Source organism: Hylobates moloch, unplaced genomic scaffold (assembly GCF_009828535.3).
Source record: "Hylobates moloch isolate HMO894 unplaced genomic scaffold, HMol_V3 SCAFFOLD_4, whole genome shotgun sequence".
In the NCBI taxonomy this organism is placed as follows: domain Eukaryota; kingdom Metazoa; phylum Chordata; class Mammalia; order Primates; family Hylobatidae; genus Hylobates; species Hylobates moloch.
This window is the reverse complement of record NW_026652279.1, coordinates 132,664,310-132,688,202: the sequence shown is the minus strand read 5'-3', so window position 1 is coordinate 132,688,202 and position 23,893 is coordinate 132,664,310. Positions and strand designations below refer to the sequence as shown.

The following is a 23,893-nucleotide window of genomic DNA, read 5'->3' as shown; positions in this document are numbered from 1 at the left end:
AATATTAGTGTGTTTCAGTTCCAAGGAGTAATTAATTATCTGGTTAATAGAGACCATTTCATATTAAGCTGGATAGCCAAACAGTATTAGACTCCACCACTAGGTTAAATGTTGCAGAAATATATATATTTTTTAATTTTGAGATCCTATATAAGAAATAGAAAATCAAAAAGAACGTGCAGCTTAGGGGAAATTTCTTACCTCGGCTTATTTCCCTAGAAATCAGTTTTCCAACTCCAAACGTGATATATTTTTTTAAAACATCATTTTAAATTAGTCATTGGAAGATTTAGAATAATATTATATCCAAGTAATTTATATTCATTCCCCACAGGCAGCAGTGATGGTTCCTGGGATAAGGAAACACTGCCCTCTTCCCCATCCCAGGGACCTCAGGCCTCTGTAACCCACCCCCGCATGCCTGGAGCACGTAGCCTTCCACTTAGTCATCCTCTCAACCATCTTCAGCAGAGTCACCTTCTGCCAAATGGTACGATGGCATTTTTTAGCATTAAAAATCGTAGTTTTTTAAGTTGTAATTATCAGTTGTCAAAATAGGACATAATAAAGAGATATACTATATTTACATAACTAATTGGGATAAGTTAAAGAAAACCCTAGTATTTTAAGGAAGATTCAGACTGATTATAGGAATAATATAGCAAAGAATTGACCATTTGTATTAAACACAGGAAAAGTTAGGAAATGATAAACCATGGCACAGAACCAGATAGCTGTAAGCCTAGTTTCCCTGAGTAGTGAGTGAAATTTTTGCATACGAAGAGGAAAAATGTTTTTTCTTTGACTACCATTATTAGAAAACTTTTGAGTGTTTCAATTTTTAATGATTTATGTCCTCCAGAGCAATGATGATATATGTGCATTTTTTATAGGACTGGAACTTCCTTTTATGATGATGCCCCACCCTCTAATTCCTGTCAGCCTACCTCCAGCATCTGTCACCATGGCAATGAGCCAGATGAACCACCTCAGCACCATTGCAAATATGGCAGCAGCAGCACAAGTTCAGAGTCCCCCATCCAGAGTTGAGACATCAGTTATTAAGGTAATTCTTTTTTTATACAGTTATTTTGGCATGTTCATCTTAAGCCACCATCCCTTAATCCATTTTTCTTATTCCATAAGTACATTTGAACTCTAAAAAGCTAAGTGATAGTAAATAGACCATTAAAAAAAAAAAAATCACTTGTAGCAAATGGCCCCAGGGGCACATTACTTAGGCAGGCTAGGGTTGCTTTAAATTCTCTATATATCTATTAAGATAGAGAAAAACGTACGACATTAAATGTTACAGTTCAAATTGTATGCGTTCTCACATAGGTAGTTGTGTGTATGTGTGTGTGGTGTTATGAGCATTGATGTGTGGAGAATCAGAAGACTAGAAAGGATAAATTTTGCCACTTCCTAGCTCTGTCACCTTAGACATGTTATTCAATCTTCCTGATTCTAGTAAATATCTAATAAAGACATAATCCAGTGTGGATTATGTTGTAAAAACTAAATGAAGTAATAAAATTGGAAGTTTCCATAAATTCAAAAATACACTAAATTGGCCAGGCGCGGTGGCTCACGCTTGTAATCCCAGCACTTTGGGAGGCCGAGGCGGGCGGATCACGAGGTCAGGAGATCGAGACCACGGTGAAACCCCGTCTCTACTAAAAATACAAAAAATTAGCCGGGCGTGGTGGCGGGCGCCTGTAGTCCCAGCTACTCGGAGAGGCTGAGGCAGGAGAATGGCGTGAACCCGGGAGGCGGAGCTTGCAGTGAGCCGAGATTGTGCCACTGCACTCCAGCCTGGGCGACAGAGCGAGACTCCGTCTCAAAAAAAAAAAAAAAAAAAATACACTAAATTAAAGGTAACATTATTGTAATATAAACTTCATATGTGCATATATACACAATTCCGTCTCCTCTATCCCTGTGTATCTGTGTGTGTATGTGTGTGTATCGTATGTGTTATATATGTAAATATCTTTTACTTTCATATTATTTTAAAATGTGTACTTAAAATATTTTAACTACATTGTCTGATTGGCTAAGGAGTAAGAAATAACAAAAAATTAAGAATAGATTATTAATTTTTAAACTAAGTACAAGATATTTTATGCTGCATGATCATTATTTGACATTACAATTATCCCGTTTTTCTGAATACAATACACTTAAATTTAGGGTAGCCTCTGGAGTACATCTTATATAAATGGCCCTGTTTGGATCAAAAGTTCAGAAGATCGAGACCATCCTGGCTAACATGGGGAAACCACGTACCTACTAAAAATACAAAAAATTTGCCGGGCGTGGTGGCGGGCACCTGTAGTCCCAGCTACTCGGGAGGTTGAGGCAAGAGAATGGCGTGAACCCGGGAGGTGGAGCTTGCAGTGAGCCGAGATGGCGCCACTGCACTCCAGCCTGGGCGACAGAGTGAGACTCCGTCTCAAAAAAAAAAAAAAAAAAAAAAGGGCCCTGTTACTACTTACATACAATGTGGAGTAATATGCAAATAGGAATTTTTCTTATATTAATGGCTCTAAAAACAAAGATGTGTCCCAGATGCTTCGGTTATTTTCTGTAGTATCAATACCAGAGGAAAAAATAACCAAAAGTCTCACAGAAGACGCGGATCAACTACTCAAAGATTGCCACCTCAGAGAGCACCAGTGAGTGCCACATTGTTATCAGCCAAGGAACTGATAAAAAGACCTTTGAAAACCCTTCTCTAAGAGGGATATTGTTATCAGATTATTCAATAAGCAAGATATCACCGTCTTGTTTAATTTATGATGATGTTAGGTAATAGGTATTATTGAGAATTAAGCACTCTGATTTTCTCACTCATTAAAGTTATCTAGATGAGGAGTTTGGCTGAGGGAAAAACCCATTTCAGTCTTCCCATCATTGTAGTCAATGGCTACTTTAAGCAAATGTTACAAGGTACTAAGTATTAATGTATACGATGTGATTATTCTCATTAAAAAAATCTGGTCGTGATTACCATAAAGAATCATCACATAGTATTAATTATGTAATTTTTACTTTCAAAACTGGTAACTAAAATCTCTCATTTAGGTAAGATTTACATTAATAAATAAGGCAAACATATTATAGAAGAGCAGATTTTAGCAGTTTAAAGTCATAATGGGTGTCTAAGTGTCTAAGTTATGACCTGTAGCTAATATTTGCATGAGGGATGGCTTACATATTCCTGCATCCAAAAGCCTTTATTTATATCAGGATACTTGATTTATTTTATTTTGCAATATACACATATTTTAAAAAATAGTTGTGCTACTTGTTAATTAGAATACTTAGGGGATCTCCTTTTAATACATCCTTGGTTGTCACAGAGTTTAGATAAGTAGGAGGAAGAAGTTGAGTTTCCTCTGGAAGAAGTCTGTAGAAAATAATTCAGGACTCAATGATTGGGAAGTCAGAAACATTCCTGTGTTTTCCTAGATTAAGTTTAGGGATGGAAAGGAGGGGGATATATGGAGAAAGGAAGAAAATACACAAAAAGAGAAGAAAGTGAGGTCGCTTTCTGTTTTAAGATATGTGCCAACACCTACTAAGTCATAGAGATATCTCACTTCTTCTCTTGTTGCAAATATTTTCAGAAACTTGGTTACATGCAGATTAAAGGGAGTTGTGGATTTTGAAAGTGTTGATGTAAATGGTAATAGTAGCAGCCAAATAGGGAACAATGGCTCTAACTGAGAATGATTACAGAAAGTAAAATCTGATAGTTTTTATTGCCAACATCAAAGTGAAGTTCAATTGGCTGTTGTGGAAGGGCCGAAAGGCCCATTTTTTATCATGGTGCCCTTATTTTGTGAGACAGGCCATTTGTATAGCTTAGAATTTGATACTGACAGGTAAAGATTATTGAAAGTAAACACATTTTAAGAAAGGCATGAGATGATTCTAACAGTTTTAGACGCTTAAAGACATCCACATAACCTGATAAAAATCAAGTGAGTGTCCTCAGAGAATAAGGGTGAGGAATAGGTCCTCCAAGAAGTTCTAAGTATTAGAGAGAAGAAGTTAACAAATCAACCTGTCTAAATGTATATATTGGTTGACTGTATAGAACAAGAAGAGTTTAGTAAACTCACTTAATAGATGTTAATTAAGTTTAGTTTTGGGGAAGTTTTTATTTTCCTCAAAGAAAACAGCTGATTCCTATGTCACCTTTAACAGTATTGGACACATGTGGGTAACTAGAATAGGGACTACACATTGGTTTGCCTGGGAAGATTCGATTAATAAGTGTGAAAGTCTGTCGCAAGTGAAGTGTTAAATATCATAGAAGATTGAGCCTGTATGATGGAATTATAAAACAACTGGAGAAATAGCCTTTAAAGAGAAAATAGAACTTTGAGAGATGTTCTAAATGCTGGAATGTACCGTTTACATTTTTTAAGAGTAATGACAAGACTTAAAATTAAAACTCAACCTAAATGCAAATGGCAATAAGAATTTGTAGGACAAAAGAGAAGCAAAAATATAGCTTTCAGAGTTACATATTTTAAAAATATTCTTTGTTTAGCTGTTTCTACGAAGTAAAGGAGCTCCAAAAGTTTTTTTATTAACATATCAATGCAAGTACATGAAATGGAGCAGGGCCTGAATCCCCAAGCTGCCAACGTTGGGTGAAATCTATTCTGCTGCTGGTTTTTATGGCCTGTGAGTTAAGAATGGTTTTGCATTTTTAAATGGTTGGAAAAAAATAAAAAGAAAAATATTTCATGACACATGAGAATTACATGAAATTCAAAATGAAGTGTTGGTAAATAAAGTTTTTTCTGGGGACAGAGCCACATCTAAATTTATGTAATGTCTATGGCTATTTTCACATACAAAGACAGAGTGGACTAAAATACTTGCTATTTGGCCTTTTACCAAAAAAGTTTGTCAATACCTGTGTTAGACCTCTGATTATCCCAAACCCACATGAATCTCAGGCTATGGAAAACTGAAGCAGTTCAAACTAAACTCTCAAACACAATAGAGCCAAGTAGAAAAAAAAAATTAAAATAATTGAGAATTTAGGGTTGAAAGAATTAAATGCACTGAGGAAAAGAGAACTAGATAGATGAAGACTTTCCCACTATGGCATTGTTATTTGCTTTACATGCAAGCGTTCATGAGATAGTCTGCTAATGTCTTGAACTTAGACTTTCTATGGCTGGTTGTATTGAGTATAATCAAGATTATTTTGAGGAGGAAATTGACATATACTCTTTAGACAATAATAATTCTAATTAAAATTCCTAGTTGTGTGGATATATGCACAATTTCCTCTCCCCTCTCTCTCTCCCTAAATATCTGTAGGGATATATTAAATAATTATAAACTGTACCTGTATTAATTTCTTATGTGTCAGTGATGCCCATATACTTTTTCTGTTTAGCATTCATAGAACATAAAGCAACTTAGACTTGAGATGTTATGTAATTCAGCTTCCCCCATAATGGAGAAATAATTCCCACATCCTTCGTATTCATTTTCATATATCTAAGCTTTTGTAGGATGCCTAATCTATTTTCAGCAGATTTAAGAGTGAGAAGTATATTCATTAATCAAATTAAAATTTGCATCTCAATAGCTTCTACCTTAAATTTGTTATATTTTATTGGAAGAAAAATGTCTACTAATTCTTCTAGGTTCTAGCCATTTCAATATTTAAGCCCTCTGTTTTAGTGCCTATAGTGTTTCTGTTTTCTAGGCCAATTATTCTAATTTGTTCTGACTATTCTTCATCTTTTTGGCTGCCTTCTTTTTACTGAAGTCACCGTCTATCCCACCATACTCTAGAAGTGAATTGTGCAATGAAGAGACACTAGACATCAACCTCAATTTGGACAATAATCTATAAATTTAGTCATAGTTCGTAAGATTTTGTTTGGTAGTTGAATGTCTGACTCAGTACATTTCATGCCTTTCTGACATAAAATTCTGTTAAGCCAGTTTTTCTTCATCTTTTATTTGTGTTAGGAATTTTTATTTACCTACATTAAGTTTTTTAGTTTCCATTCCATTGATTTAGGGTCTTTAGATACTTTGGAGTATTAACATCCTAGACTATCACATTAGCTATTTATGCCACCTTTGTATCATTTCCAAATTTTAGAAGGATGTATTCCTTTATTACCTTAAACAACAGAGTAAAATAAACAATATAAATCAACAGATCAATTTCTCTTGTCATTGGAGAATTCCTAATAGGTTGAAATGTTCTATTAATTGATTCTCAGGTATCATTCATTATGTAACCCCAAATTCTCCTGAATGAATCAATATTTTTCTCAGTTTTTATTTAATAAATTCACAATGTTATAAAGATTTTGAAAAGAGCGTTCTTGATGAAATAGAAGTAATATTGAAAGGAAGAAAGGAAGCATATTTTAGTGATTTAAGGCATGTGTTCTGAAAGAAGACTACTTGGATTTTCATTTCGACTTCATCACCTCCAACCAGTGTGACCATAGACAAATTATTTAATATATTTGTATTTTGTGTAATAACGATACTACCCCATTAGGTTGTCATAATGATTAAATTACTATTTATTTAATCTTTGGAAGTCTTTATATACCAACATTATTTTCATCTTATTACTATTTTGTTTTCTCTCCAAGTATCCAAAATCATTTGTTTAAAAGTAAGTTCTAGAATTTTGCAGGGAATCCCTGTCAAGCTTGTGAAATATAGTCACAATTCTATGGTGAGACCTCTGTCTCTCTGACTTTCTCTTTTTTTTGTGCTGCTCATTTTACCTAATAAAAATTTTATACACAGCTTTATTTTAATCAAGGATTTTGGGGTTTGTAGTGCATAGTATGCAAAGCAGATTTGTAAATGCATTTTAAGATTTTCTTCAGAGATAATGTAGAATTGTTTTTGAGAAATATGACAACATTCAAATTACCCTACATTGTTGGATACACATCTTTCTTCTTTTGACACATTACAGTTTTCTGATAATAGGGAATATGACTTAAATTTGTTAATTTTCTTTGCTGATCTGTTTTGTGTCTCTGTGTGTGTCTGTGTGTGTGTGTGTGAGAGAGAGAGACTTTGTGACATTCTCATTTAAAGAATTAAACATTGAAAAATGCTATTTATAATTGTACTCATACTTTAAAGCAAGTTCTTAACATACTATATTAGGAAACAAGATGTTACTTGCATGAAGTTTAAAATGTGAAAAGATTATAAAAACTACAACCAGAGGGACCTAATTCACAAAGTAGAGTGAATCTTAGAACAATGTGACATCATATACTTCATGTTTGTTTTTAGTTACAGAATAGTTTATTCTTTGTACAAACACAAAAATCTCCAAGTGTATGCAGCGCTTTTAGACATAAATTTTTTTCACAAAAAATTTATTTAATTTTACTTGGTTTTAAAAAATAATAAGTATGTTCTCTTTAGGTTTATTTGAATATTGATATTAAATATGAAAAAAAGATGTTAACCTAAAAAAGAAAGTATTACCACACAACCACCACTAATGAAACATCCAGGCCTTGAAATACATCACATGTTTAAATGAATGATTTTATAATAATACTAAAAAAGAAACTCATTGTTCACATTTGGAGAATTTTGGGGAAACTGATATTTTTAAAGGACAATAAAGGCTTAAAGATAAATACATGGAAGGGATCAAGTATTTTTCCTGCCTTTTCCATAAAAACTGATCCTAAGAATAACCAAATGATTCATGAGGTAACTTTGTGATCGTAGAAACCTTCTAGAAAATAAGTGTGTAGGAAATTACAAGCCCTAATGAAGTGATGAATTGTGGCCATGATCATCAGTGGTGGCTGGCATCATAAAAGGCAACCAAGCAGACATTACGCTCATTATAGAAGCTTGCAACACCATCTATGAAGTAGTCGTACCCCCACATCAACTTGAACCAAGCCTCCAGATGTAACTATGCAGGAAACTCAAGGGTCAAAGGAACATCGGGATGAATTAGACTCATCAAGGGAACTGCAGATGAGAGGCTCATCGTGGTGGTGGCCTGTAAGAACATACATTTATGCCTTACTAAGTTAAACATTGACTTTAAACATTTACCATGCAGGAGAGATTGATGCCAGTTAAAGGCAGTGCTGGTCAAATCAGCACTTACCTGTTTTCCCTTGCTGTTCTTCCTTCACCTCTATATCCCTTGGCTGTAGTAAAGGAAGAAGTCCTACCTTTTAATTAAGATGCCAGTATTTATTGTCAGATGGTGCTGAATTATAATTCCTGAGTCAAGATTTTATTTTGCTGCTTAAAGTACCTTTGTATTATCAAATAGAAACCTAAAAAGTTACAAGGCTATGTGAATTTTCATACACTCTTGGGAAAAATATAGTCCCCTACCACCAATGAGTGAGTTCAAAAAGACAACAGGAGAATAAAGTTAAGTTGTTTCAGATTATATTAAGTTGTTTCACGGGGCCTTGCCAGTTTCATGTTTGGAAAACTTGAGTATTTATTGAGTTCCATAATCAAAGTTTTTTTTAAAAGCTATGTAAATATTGTTTGGGGCTTCCTCAGCTATGGAATCTTGATTTGGGCTGCCTGGTCCTCAACTAGGTGTAAGCATGCTAACATCATTGACTGTCTCTTAAAAGTACTTTTAAGCATTTTTCTGAATACAGGATTCCAATTCTGCTATTTATCTCCTCTGCACATTTTTCCAAAGCAAAGGAATTTGAACACCACTCTTAGTGTCAATGATGTTGCATTTCACTAACAACATTTACCAGGTGTGATATATGCTCCACGGGGACAATAATTTTTGTCAGTTTTGCTTAATTTTATATAACTAGAACCTAGATCCTGCCTGGTACATAGTAAGTGTTCAGTAAATAGTCATTGAACTAATGTATTTGAGCCTGAGTTTTCTTAAAGCTGAGAAGTTTTGGTTATATAAAGTGCTGGTCAACTTCATCAATTTTATAAATGAAAAGTTATATGAAGATAACATTTAGGCTGGGCGTGGTGGCTCACAGCTGTAATCCCAGCACTTTGGGAGGCCTGGGCTGGTGGATCACTTAGACCAGCCTGACCAACGTGGTGAAACTCTGTCTTTGCTAAAAATACAAAAAATTAATCGGGTGTGGTGGCAGATGCCTGTAATCCCAGCTACTCAGAAGCTGAGGCAGGAGAATTGCTTGAACCGGGGAGGTGGAGGTTGCAGTGAGCCGAGATTGTGCCACTGCACTCCAGCCTGGGTGACAGAGCAAGACTCTGACTCAAAAAAACAAACAACAACAAAAAAATTTAATATTACAAATTGTTTCCCCACTTCTACATCCTATTCAGTTAGGGAATCTCTATTGAAAAACAAAAAATGAAGAGAATTAAAAGGAGAGCAAAATAAATAAAAGCTAAATGAAATGATCCTTTAGAGAAATGAGTTGTGATTATACTTACCCTAAGAAAATATTTTAATTTGATAAAATATAATACATTTTTAAGGTGGAGAGAGGGCAGCTGAGATAATGCAATTTTTAAAATGTTTAATCACATGTGTGTAGTACTGAACATTTTACGCTTTTTATTTTAGAATTTGAGTATGTTGTTTTTGAATTCTATTTTTGATTCTGAATTATCCTACACACCAAATACTTCTTTTTCTACCCAGAGGCAAAAATGCAGCTTTTCCTTTTTTGTTCTCCTGTTACTATTAGTTTAGTAGTATGACCTTTTTTTTTTTTTTTTTTTTTTTTTTCAGTGAAAGAGTACTCCTCTTAAATTTTCATTTATTACTGTGGCAAGTTTTATAAAGATGGAACATTGCAAAAGATTGTGTTTTATTGATTGGTGAAGTTGATGCAGGACTATAAAGGAGTGTGTTGAAGTATTAAATTAAATATTCTTCCTCTCTGTCCTGCTTCAGCCCCTTATTGGAGGTTAAAGGGTATTACACAAATGAAATGATAAATCCAGTTTACATAGTTTTCTTATAGACATTGAACTGCTTCTTTCTTACTATGTCTGAATAAAACTCATTATCTATTTTGTTTCAGTAATAATTATGAGATTCCCTCCTAAGCAATTCTTTATTGTCTCCATTATTCTCCATCTTATAGAATACTCTGGAAAGGCAAGCATATAAATATGATAAAAGAATTAAGCTGTTGAAATAAATTAATTTATTGTGCAACAATGTATTCAAATCTTACTTGCTCAATGGATTTTACTTTAATGAAATTCTTCAAAGAACAATACATTAGGTTCCAAAGATTGAAATTATACATTAAGTAAAATGGCTGAATATGTTGTGTCTCAATTTATAGAAAGTTTCAACTGAATAGTTAAGCTTTTAAATCATAAAAATTTGCATAAATTAAAATATTTTCTTCAAATAACAGTATTAACTATTGTCTTTGTATCCTTTGTTCTTGAACACAAAACTATAATTAAAGCAAAAACTAAGTTAAAGGTAAATTAAATACTATAATTTTACTTATACATATTTACTGAGCTTTAAATTATGCTTTTAAAATGCATTTTACATAAAGATTTCAATCTAATTTATTTTTACTTAGTATAATATGTCTTTTTAAGAGTATTTTGGATGTGTAAATGAATAACTGAACAATTCATGAATTAAAGGGATGATCACAGATAACTTTGACATTTAAGTACATTGACTAATAAAGCATTTTTCTACTTATATGGGAAATGTTAAAATAAACAAGAAATTATTTTAATGGCATAATCATTGTTTCCAGAGATTTATGCATTAAATATTTAAGCATTTTATAAGTTAAATATCTCAGAACAATTATATTCTCATGCTTTCCATTAGCACTACTAAGAAATCTATTACGACAGGAAAATCAGACTTGCAAAATCATTTTAGAGAGACTGATTTATTTCAAGATTGTACTTTATGTCTGTTCAGCCAAACATATGCATTAACATAATTATTAAGAAAAATATTAAAATTTATTGATAGATAAGCATTGATGTGAGTGACCTTTGGAATAAAATAGAATGGTTAATTTAGAAAATTTTCTTTATACAAAAATATATCAATGCATTTTCTTAAATACACACCATGTATTTCTGTGTAATCCAAGTGTTAACAGTTAGATGTATTAGGAATTAGCTCCAAAGCTTAGACAAACTATGCTTCTATTAGAATTTCAGGAAATCAAGATTAGACTTTAAGAGTATATCTCTGGACATGTATGCAGTTAGCTGCAGTATTGTTTCTTAATATATTTATACAAATTATAAAGGAGTTCTACATATAGCCTTATAAATGCATTCTCTATGATAAGTGCGCAAATACTTCAAAACCATACACAACTAAACTTTTGAATTATGGCGTGGCTAACACAAGCCAAGATTGTCTTTTGATTTGTGATTACAATGATTTGATATGAGAATATTGCCATTTGAAGCTTCTTTATAGGTTAGGGTAATTATAATTAGAAGACAGGAAGTAAGTTTTGGCATCTAGATGTGAAGTTTCTGCTCTTTTAAGTCATATACATGTTTGTCTTTTAAAACTATTGGTCGTTTGTTTACCTTAGACATTTTAGAAGCATACATGCTTCATTTTGTTAGTTTGGAAAAATAACAGATGACATATTCGTTTTCCATGTTACCCGTGATAAAGATTTCAAAATATCTTAATCTGCAAACTGTAAAGTTGGATGCCATCTTTCTGTAGTATCCTAGCTTGTAACAAATGCATGCATGTGATAAACGTCTCTGAACAAGTTAGTTTTAAATTTTAGTATCTGGGATGTATGTTTGTCTTTGTCCCCCCTTGTTTTCTTTCTCCTCTTCCCATCTCTTCTCTCTGTCTCTTTCTCTCTCTCTCTCCCTCCCACTTATTTGCGTATTTGCAGTATTTCAAGTGGAAACCCCACATAACTTGAGATGGAAAATATATTGTGTGTTGCTTACATTTACCTACATTATCAATTTTGCTATTTGCAGAAAATAAAGCACTTAATTGTTAACCTCTGATCAATTAAGGTAAAGGGCTAATGCTTTTTAGTATAATACTAACAATATGTCTGCCTTCTGTGGGAGTTTATTGTCTTTTACAGAAGCCTATCAGCACATATTAGCCCTGTCTAAAAACTCTTGAAGTTCAACAAGTTATCATTATGACAAGATTGTAATACACATTGCAACTTTCGAGATTAAAATTTAATTGACCTCTTTTTTTCTTTTCCTTTACAATATTGTTTTGTCATGAAGTTTCTTATAGCACTTTTTTTTTTTTAATTCCATGGAATATATGTTAGGAAACCATTTTACGACATGGATTTGGGAAAAGGGCTTGGCTATTTTTTCTGGTTATTTTCATTTTATTTGTCATGGTCTTCAAAATGAAGTCTCAGCATATCTGTTGAAGATGTTTATTGGCAGTGTACACCATTGCAAAATTAAAAGAGTGTGACAAAAGTACAGCTCAATCTTGGTTCCATATTAAAATCATAGGGAGAGCTTTAAAAAGATACTGAAGTCTGGGTCCCATTTTAGACCTAGTGTGTTAGATTTCTAGGGCCACTGTAACAAAGGACCAGAAACTGGGTACCTTAAAACCACAGAAATTTATTGTCTCTCATTATTGGAGTCTAGAAGTTCAAAATCAGGAGTTCATGAGGACCATGCTCCCTTTGAGATTCTAGGTAGAATCCTTTGCTTTCTATAGCTTCTGGTAGTGGCTGGCAATCCTTGCCATTCCTTGGCTTGAAGCTGCATAAGTTTAATCTCTTCCTCTATGGTCACATGACATTCTTCCCTTCTATCTTCACATCTACTTGTAAGGACATGAATCACATGGGATTAAAAGCCACCCTAATCCAGTATGTTCTCATCTTAACTAATTATGTCTGCAAAGACTCAGTTTTCAAGTACATTCATATTGATAGGGACCAAAGGTTAGGGCTTCAACAGATCTTTTTGGGGGACACAATTAAGCCATAATACTCAGTAAACCAGAATCTCTGAGAGTGAAACTCAAGCATAAGCACGTTTAAAAACATGCGATTCTGATGTGCAGCAGGATTTCAAACCATCACGGTGCTAGTGGAATCACTTTGACCAAAGATGAGCATGATCATCATTCTCACTGGCAGTACAAAGCCTGGAACCTCCTTTTTGTTTTCCATATTGAGTTAACATTGACATTTTGGAAACATTAGCCTCCTACAGGCCAATTACATTTTAGATTTTTTTTCTCTATTTCATAATTGCATATTTTCTCCCTAATAAGTAATAACGTACTAATTATTTATAAGTACATTATACATCTACATACTTTATGTAGTTTTCTTCCACATTTTAACTATTTATTAATTATTACAAAGACAGTTCATCAAGGCCTGTGTCTGTTAATAACTGAGGGTATAAATATTTTGCTGCTCAAAGTAGAAAATGTTCACCAATGGGTACCTTCTTTCTTAATCTGTAATTCCATTTATAATAGCTAATTGGAGACATTTATAGAATCTACTTGCAGATTTGTCTAATAGAGAATGTACAGAGCTTAGAGAGAGAGGTATGGAGTGAGACAAGACTGTTGACATAAAATAGAGTATCAGGAAGCACAGTACCAAATTTCTCTGGGACATGATTGATATATATTTCATAAATGTGCCCTTAATACATTTGTTTGGTTGAATTGAAGCTAGGTGTGGTAGGTACTCTGAGAATTATTTAAACCAAAGAAAAGTATTCCAATATTAAATAATAATCCATTTCCATGATGCCTTAAAATGTGACTGAGTATGTCCAGAGCAGTACCAGGATTGAATACCTGTTAAAAACTCCTCTGGTACTATTATTATGGTCAGTCATGTTGATAATGTGTTTATTACATGATCTTTAGATACTTGTGGAAACAAGGGAATATATTTAAAGATTTCTTCCAAATGATAAATAATCCTTCTTTATTCTCCGAGATCTTTGTTGTCTAATGGGTTCTTATTTGGATATTTTTGAGCGTCGTCTTAGGGCTTACTTTTTCTCCAGAGTGGATTGACATTTGCCATTACTGCAGTCACGCTTACCTGTAGAACCAGTTTCATAGACCATCTTTTTCTACTTTATTTGGCTTTGCTCAAGATAAACATACCTTTTAGTACAGTTAAATGCTGATGAAATAAAGTGTTTATTCTCTTTACATTTCTTATTGTATTGAGAAAAACCAACATTCATTACGTAAAGATCCGTTGTATTTAATGTCTTTTCTACCCTCCTTCCCTCCCTTGCTGGTGCAGGAGCGTGTTCCCGATAGCCCCTCGCCTGCCCCCTCTCTGGAGGAGGGGAGAAGGCCTGGCAGTCACCCATCATCACATCGCAGCAGCAGCGTGTCCAGCTCCCCTGCTCGGACTGAGAGCTCTTCTGACAGAATCCGTAGGTCTCATACTTCTACTTGTCACCATTTTAAACTTTATTAGGGTTTAACTGGCTTTTCTAATCAACATGCCCTCATTCCAAATAGATCTCAGATGGATCATGTTCTGAAACTCTGTAGCAATAGCCATCTCTCAAACTTATGTTTCCTAGTTTGCAATATCATGAGGTATGATACTACATTAACAGGTCCTGATATAAATTTCCTCTCTTTGATGCCACATATAAAGATTTGAGCTATGAAACAGAGAAAATAAGTAATCTTTTAGGTTGGTTTAGGGAGTAAACACGACCAATTCTGAAATATCTAGTGTCTTGGTACACTGTTTATGGATTATTCAACATATTCCTCAAATCCTACTCTGCCATTTTTGTAATTCACTGACTTTTAAATTTTATCTTTGTGTTAATGGAGATATCCACAAAGAGAAATGAGTTCAATTCAAAATAATAAATTTAAAAAGCATACATTTCTAAGTCATTCAGGTGGTCAATGGATTAAATAATTTGAAATTAGCTAAGTTTGAGAATTTGAATTAGTAACAATCAATAATGCATACTATTGCCATATATTGTTATTTTTAAAATTTGGCAAGTAAGGCTCTATGTTATTTTATAACATTTTCACAATATTTAATCTTGGTACTTATGGCCAAGAAAATTAAGAATAAAGTTAAAATGCCATCCAATTAACAAGTGATTTTTGTGTTTGTATAATAACGTCAGATTGTTCTTTTGATAAATGACTATATTAAAAGAGAATAATTTGTTTGATAAAACCTATATATATTGCTTATTTCCAGAATTTAGCTATTATTTTATGCAATTATGTTTATAGCATGAACTTCCTCTAATTATACAAAGTTTATTTAAGTTATTTGGGTGTTGAGAATATTTTCGTAATAGGAAAGCATTTTCTAGAAAGTCACTTTATAGGTTATAAAGGAATGTATGCATAAAGTGAAAATTGTTGATCTGGGAGCTATTGAAGTGGATAATTTAAAGATTAAGTTCAATGCTATGTAAATAATTACAAATAAAAGATAGTCAATTATTGGCAATTATATAGTTCAACATAATACTAAATATATATACTTGCTTTGGCCTGCCTGAAACATATTTCCTTAATTTTATAACTTTATACACAATTTTAAAAGTTTTCAAATAAAATATTTACTATATATTTTTATGGTATGTTGACACTAGAATCAGAAATTTAATGATAAATATTGGTTTCATTATAAGATATTGTCAGTGGAAAGGTGCTATCCTAGAGAAAAAAAAATGTTGGAATAAAATGGAAATGATGGACAGATTGGGGAAGATTTGAACAAGTTTTGTTATACATTCATGTTATTTTATTAATGGTAATATTCTTTTTTAAATTTTTGATAGAAACAAAGGAGACATTTTTGTATGCCTGGGATACCATAATTGAAATGGAAATAGATCCACATCCACACACATACATATATATGTACATATATGTAACACATTACTTTAAAGTAATTGTAGACTAAGAAAATTTTCAAATATAATACAAATCATTCTTATGTGTTTGTCATCCTGATTTACCTCATCGGTCAACCAATCAAGGTCTCTAAAAGTGATATCTCAATAAAGGCATAATGTCACCTAGTGCTTCTATCATAGATTTAATACAACTTTACCTCAAATTCATCATCGTTTATCTTCTGCAAACAAGAACATTATTTTACATAAGAGAAAAATGATCAAAATCAGTAAAATAACATTATTATAGTACTAAAATTTGAACTGCAGTTTTTATTTAAATTGCACTGGTTTTCCCACCAATATTTTTTAAAGCAAGATTTTTTTTTTTCTAGCTACAAAAGCCAATCTGTGATCACACACTACAATTAGTTGTCATATTCTCTTAGTATTCTTTAATCTGGAACAGTTCCTTAGTCCATTTTGTCTTTCAGTAACTGTTTTTTTTGTTTTTTTTTTTTGAGTACAGGCCATTTATTTTGTAGAATGTCCCTCAGTTTGGATTTTTTAATGTTTCCTTTTGATTAGACTTAGGTTATGGATGTTTGGTGGGAATCACACAGCTATGGTAGTGTGTCCTTCTTAGTGAATCATTTCGGGAGACACACATTTCTACAATATCAGCAATAACTTTATCACTTTCTTAAGGTGGTGACTACCAGGTTTCTCTATTGCAATATTACTTGTTGTTGTTGTTGTTTACCTTTGTAGATAGTGAGTGTCTGGTGAGAAAAATATCTTAAGACTATGCAAATATTCTGTTCTTTACCAAAATTCCACTCACTAGTTTTAGAATTATCCCTTGATCCCTGAAACAATTATTATAAATGGTGTTTGCCAAATGGCAATTTCTACTATATTATTCTTATATTTTAAAAATTTATATTTTCCAGATAAAAATCATGTTTTATGCAAAATAAAGTGAGGTGATGTCATTTTCAATATTTTTTGCATATTCTGACAAATTATCATGTTTATCAGTTATCACAGTGTTTTTAGGGATAGATTATAAATTTAAAGTTAGACCATTATATTAATATTATAGTTACTATTGAGTCCAAGAGAGTTTAATTGACTTATTGGAACCTTGTGTGTTATGGTGTTTTTGTGTTTTGTTTTGTTTGTTTTCTTTTCGGCTATAATAGCGGTCCATCAGAATGGGTTGTCCATGAACCAGATGCTGATGGGCTTATCACCAAATGTGCTTCCTGGGCCCAAAGAGGGAGATTTGGCCGGTCATGACATGGGACATGAGTCAAAAAGGATGCATATTGAAAAAGGTAATGTATGATTATGTATTCCTTGTTTTTCCCGATTCAATAGATTTTAGAGCTAGATTTTAATCACACAATGAAGTCTATCTCTACATTATGTAAAAAAAAGCATATAAATGTTTTTAAAATCCACAATATTAAGTACAAATTAAAGCTATTCAACAAGAAAGAGGTATGAAGACCTGCTGCACTTCTCTTACACAACAGGTAAGTTACAATTTAGTTACCAGTACATTAAAAAAAAAAAAAAAGTCCCAATTGTTATCTCTCAGTTCCTAAAGGGTCTGCTATTTGACTTTTTCAATATCTTCAGGGTCACTGTCATTTTACTTAGCATGATAGAGTAATAACAATATAGAAAGGATTATTCTGTCTTCTTTTGAATTAAAAAAACAGTTTACAGACCAATAAGGAAACAGAAATATATTTTATATGTCAATGTACTAGTAGTTGTTTCAAAATATACCAAGAAAGCTCAGGTTCTACATAGCTAAAAAAGTTTCTTATATTTTGTTAATGTCAATCAAACCCATTTGTCACAGGCAAAAATGTGTATTTTCATGCCCTATTTGATAATTCCATGAAAAAATTAAAATATTATTTTAGTCAGCATATTAGAAATTTATTCTTGGAGATGCAAATACATATTTTCAAATTGTAAGTGTTAAATTGTGAATATAAGAATCTTCCCACCTATTTTTTATTTTAACTTAATATTTTCAAACTTTATAAATCCATAGATAGGATAATTTGCTTATCTTTTTTTGACAAAGCCATCAAATAAGCAGTGTTGTGAATAAGGGTTATTTCTTTGGAAAACATAAAAGTGGCACAATTAATCAGCTGTCAACAAGGAAAGGAAACAAAATTGGGTATTTAAATAATTGAACAGGAATAAATGCATGGAGGGAGATTAAGTTAAGAAGGGGTACCTTCTTCCCACCAAAAAGACTACTCACAAAAAAGTAAAAATGCTTACATAAAACATTTCCCTTTCAGCATAAAAACAGCTCTGCTAAATCCCTTGGGGAGAAGGAGTATATTTCTACAAATTAGATTATTTGAGCTATGGAATGTCAGTGAGAAAACAATAATCTAGGTACTAGCATGTTAACATCTAGGCATAATTGAGAAATAGAGACATTAATAAAATTTTTACATTATTTGTTGTGAAACTTGATATCAAGTGTTGTTTATATTAAGTATTCTAATGCAGTGCACGACTAGGTCAGATGGTCTCTAAATTTTTAACATATTTTTTTCACAACCTCTTCATTAACAATAAAGCAGAATGTCATGTATATTATACATCATATTTATTTTGACCTATACTTTTGATATTTAATCAAAAACCCATGCATAGCAATATTGTAAAAATTAGTATAGTGGGGCTGGGTGTACTGGCTCACACCTGTAATCCCAGCACTTTGGGAGGCTGAGGCAGGCAGATCATGAGGTCAGGAGTCAAGACCAGCCTGACCAACATGGTGAAACTCTGTCTCTACTAAAAATACAAAAATTAGATGGGCGTGATGGTCCGTACCTGTAGTCCCAGCTACTGGGGAGGCTGAGGCAGAAGAATTGCTTGAACCCTGGAGGCGGAGGTTGCAGTGAGCCAAGATCGCACCACTGCACTGCAGCCTGGGTGACAGAGTGAGAATCCATGTAAAAAAAAAAAAAAAAAAAGAAAAGAAAAATTAGTATAGTGGTAAAACAAAGTTTCATCGAAGACTCAAGTTTTAAGCAATGATATTTAAATATAATAATTAAATGTATGGGTGTCACAATCATTCTCCACTAGGGTTGAGCAAAAGAATAAAGCCCTACAGAAAATTATTTGAGTCACTCTTTTCTCAATTTTCCCTTACATACTATTTACCAAGTTTAACTTGGGATGCATAAGAAGGAAGTTAATTTATGTTATGCAATGAATGTCAGGATATTAGAGCTAAATTCTCTTGCAGCACTGTGGTGGAGAAGGGCTAAGAGAAATATACAAGTACAGAGGTGGTAGTGAAGAGAAAAATACGAAAGGAATGACCAGTACTAGAATTGGAATAACAAATCTCACTAGAATTTTTGGTGGAGAGCTTTGTGCAATGTTATCCTTTGAATTGACCTATATTTTTCATAACTATTCCTTTTTCATATGTCAAGATTTCAATCTCTCTACTTGTTTATTATTATTATAATTTTGCCATCATGGAGCATTTTATGAAATAATATACTAGGTTGATGATCTAGGCATGTTTTAAAGTATTTGCTTTGTTATTTGTAAGTTATTTCTTCATTGCTGTTCTTCCACTACTAGAATGTAAGCTGCTTGGGAGTCATCTGTGTACTACATTTGCTTTAAACAGACTAGGCAGTCTTTGAGTGCATACTGATCTGGGCTGAATTACTAGAAGATTCTAAGAGACAGACAAGAGTTAAAACAACTGTGGAGATCACATGCTTTAAGGATTAATAGCAAGGCTAAAGGTGGAATTTTCTGACCTTCAGAAAGCACATTTATATGAAACACATTAGAACATTCCGACCATGAATATACATAAAAACTTACTATATCACTAATGGTACTTACATCAAGATTTTCTAAATTGTTTTGCTGTAGGAACAAAGTCCTTGACCATAGCCCAACAGTTTCCCAATATTTTGACATATATTTTATAGTGACAAATAAATTTTTAAGATTCTCCCTAGAAATGTGAAAGTATCATTGATTTCAAATGTGTATACGTAATCTCAAAATTTTAATAGATTTTGATACTATTCTAGTAAGCGTTTTGTTATGTGATCCTTTTCTCTTGTGTGTACCTTTGTTTATCTAGTTTTTTAGCATAGTGAATTAATAGTAAATATTCATAGGCTTTCTAGATTGATAGAGACTACTAAATTAAAAATTATTTTCTTTCATGACAACATTTATCGTGGGCCTCATAATATCCCTGTAACTTTCCTACAACTCATATCTATATCAAACAGGTAACTTCATTTAGAGACAGATATTGGTGGAGAAATTAATTGTATGTTTGTTTCATTTTAGGCTTGAACCTATATGTAATTTGCTGCCTGCCAAGTAAATTATTCAAAAGACAATTACTTCTTTAGAAAACAGTGATTCCAAAAACAGATGCCAAAATTTATTTGTATTCTGAGAATCACTGTGGTCTGAAATCTTAAGCATCAGTAACTTAAACATTTTATGTTCTTCTTAATATTAAATAGCTATGGGCTCCATTCTATTAGCCCAAAAAATTAAGTCACCATTAGTTGAAGGACCAGTGGTTTTAACTATTGAGTAAATTCATTCCATTTTAAAAATAAAGAATGCTCACATAAGGTTTTGAGCTTAGGGAGAGTATAATTGAGGTATATATATATATATATACAATATATATAATACAAAACCAAATGTTATATATAACAATATAAAATACAAAAATATAAAAATATAAAATACAAAAACAAAATGTTATATATATACATAAAACAAAAAGTTTTAGACTTGAATCTATATGTCGGTTCACATCCATATATATATATATACGGGATTACAACACCCACCACCACGCCTGGCTAATTTTTGTATTTTTAGTAGAGACAGGGTTTCACGACGTTGGCCAGGCTGGTCTCGAACTCCTGATCTCAGCTGATCCAGCTGCCTCGGCCTCCCAAAGTGCTGGGATTACAGGGCGTGAGCTACCACACCTGGTCTATTATTTCTCTCTCTCTCTCTCTCACTCACTCTCTCTCTCTTTCTCTCTCTCTCTCTCTCTATATATATATATTATATATATATAATATATAGCAAAAAGTTTTAGGCTTGAATCTATATGTCGGTTCACATCCCTATATATATATATATATATATATATATATATATATATATATATGCATGAATACTGTCTTTCAGCTTTTCCAAACATCTGGAGTTCTCAAGAGCTTTCTGTGTTTTAAAACATTGCTGATCTTTTCCTTCATTCTAAATATAGTGGAATAGGCTGTAATAATTGACATTTGTGGTATATAAATAGGCTCACTGTTTCTTGATGCTAGATCTCTCTGTTTATCCTCCACACATCTGTCCACTGATACTAGTTTACAGTGTTGCTCTCTCATGCATAATTTGTTTTGGCTTTTCTTAAATTGCTGCTACTTTCAACAAATTTTGGAGCATACTTCTTACCTTGCCTGTAACTCAATATGAACATTTCTGTTATTATACAATTTACCTAATTTTTGATTGATCAAAAATTATATATATGATGGAGATAAGCCTGTAATATTAACTTCTTCCAATTATAGAAAACTTAAGCATTTATAGTTGGGACTAACTGTTGCATACCTAATTTGTGTTATTGTATTTTGGTCTTGGATTAAGTAGTCCAATGTGATGTAATCAATGAGTAAATATTTACTGAAAGCTAGATATGTGAACGAAAACAAATGAAATGCAAATCAATCGCTCTCTTTCTCTGTCTCTCCCTTTCCTCGTTAAAATTATACAGCTTTTTTTCTTAATATGTAATTTCTCCTACAGATAAGGCTTTTTCTCTTCATTTATTTTCATAAGAAATAAGAAAACTTTCTTTCACTGGTGACAACTTCAGGAGACCAGCATTTCAGAAGCAGGACTAATCTGAGGGAGGCAGGAAATCCAGGGGGTTTGCTTCAGGCCATAAAGCACTTCTTTTGTGTCATATTCTGCTTGGTAGGGAGTGCTCAAGATTTCCAATGTTCAACATCTTTGTATAAAAACTTTTCATGTTGGTAATCTAAAGTGAAGGACAGCGCACTAAAGGCAATAAAGTAGTTAGCAAACTGGCCATATTTGGCTTTTTGTCTCTTTATATTTTAGTCTTAGCATCCAACCTTATGGACCATTTTCATACAAAGCCCTTTTGAAAGAAAATCATTATGTATCACTTTTTTCAAGTTTTTGGAAATAATTTTTGAAATATATTTTTATTTGTGCATTTCTCATTGTTTAAAAATCCCAACTTAAATCAAGATTGAGTCTTCAAAAATGCAGCAACATGAATGGAACTACAGGTCATTGTGTTACGTGAGATAAGCCAAGCACAGAAAGACAATTAGTACATGTTCTCACATATTTCGGAACTACAAAAGCGGATCTCATGAACGTAGTTAGATTGCTGGTTTCCAGAGGCTGTTTAGAACAGTGGGAGGAGAGAGGATTAATGGGTCCAAATACACAGTTAGATAGATGAAATAAGACATAATGTTCAATAAATCAATAGGGTGACTATAGTTTACAGCAATCTATTGTATATTTCAAAATACCTAGAAGAGGATAATTTCAAATATTTCTAGCATAAAGAAAAGACAAATATTTAGGGTGATGGATATCCCAATTCTACTGATTTGGTCTTTAAAAATTATGTAAATGTCTTAAACTATCGCATGTACCCCCAAAATATATACATCTATTATGTGTCAATAAAAAATTAAATTATAAGTAAACAAATGGCTTTTTTCTTTTAAATTCTAAATAGATCTTATTCAAATTAATCAATACTAAATATTACATACAACAACTATATGGGAGCCTGTTAGTATCTCCTGTGTCTATATAGAATTGCATAGACTAAAAGCCTTTTTTTCTTTAAAATTTTCTATATTTTGATAATGTTAACACATAGGGCCATGAGTATTTTCACTTGTAAAATTCTCTAACACACAACTTCTCTTTCATTTATATCATCTAAATATATTTTTTGTTGGCACATCTCGAAGTCGCCTATAAAATATTCTATTACCTACCTATGTAATTTTCCTCCTCAGTTTCCATGCCTCGAAAATAAGTGTTGAACTTAGTGCCATCACTTTTAGTTCTGTAATTATAACACTGGACAACAACAACTTTCTTGGATCCCAGAGCTCTTTCTTAAGTAGATAGCAGATTTCATATGCAAAGCCATAGCTCAGCTTGCTTAAGACACTGGTTTTGTTATTTTATGAATTATTTCTAGGAGCAGAGCTTGTAATACTGTTTCAATGACAATTGAAGAAAATACTTACTGTAAGATATTCATAACAGCCCTGTAAATGATGGGCAATTGGTATAAAATATAGACTATAATATTTATTTACTTTTTACCCATGCACCTTGATGACCATCATGTCACACTGAGCTTTCAAGTTTCTCAAACATCTTCTGTCCTTTCCTACATGACTTCTGTTTCTTTCCTTACATGGGATATGTATGCCTTCCTATCCACTAGTGCTCAGCCCAAACTTCTTCAGGGCAGGAGCTATGTCTTCTCACCTTCTTTGTATACTTAGCACAGGGTCTGGCATTAGTGGGTACGATAAATTTCTTTTCAGAGTTAAGTGAGATAATATATGTCTAGAGTATTTGATGCATGTAAATATCCAATGGAAACCATTACTACTATCAAATTAGCTAATGAGCAAGTGGTTTGATTACATAAATTGGAAAATATACATGCTTTAAACCTCTGAGTTAGAATATTATCTATTTACAATTCATAATACCACAGTTATCATGATTTACATTTGACCCCAAATAGGAAATTTGAAATTATAATATTGTAGAGAGCACTTTGATTACATATAGCTAGAATGTAATGTGCACAGTTTTGGAGGAAAAAATTGCTAAATTAACTACATTAATCAGTTATTTTATGTCAACGATTGTATTAAAA

The 23,893-nt window shown here is 32.6% G+C and overlaps 1 protein-coding gene across 5 annotated transcripts in view; it reads left to right on the top strand.

The window, feature by feature from the left end:
* Window positions 1–23,893, top strand: part of DACH1 (dachshund family transcription factor 1) — a 484,950-nt gene that overhangs the window by 348,767 nt on the left and 112,290 nt on the right. For 3 of the 5 annotated variants that reach the window (XM_032151001.2, XM_058437970.1, XM_058437969.1), the window contains 4 exons: window positions 335–490; window positions 894–1,066; window positions 14,280–14,415; window positions 17,073–17,207. In XM_032151001.2, coding sequence (XP_032006892.1) covers window positions 335–490; window positions 894–1,066; window positions 14,280–14,415; window positions 17,073–17,207 — 600 coding nt within the window. The remainder of the gene's footprint in view (window positions 1–334; window positions 491–893; window positions 1,067–14,279; window positions 14,416–17,072; window positions 17,208–23,893) is intronic. The other 2 variants (XM_058437972.1, XM_058437971.1) reach the window with 1 other exon arrangement.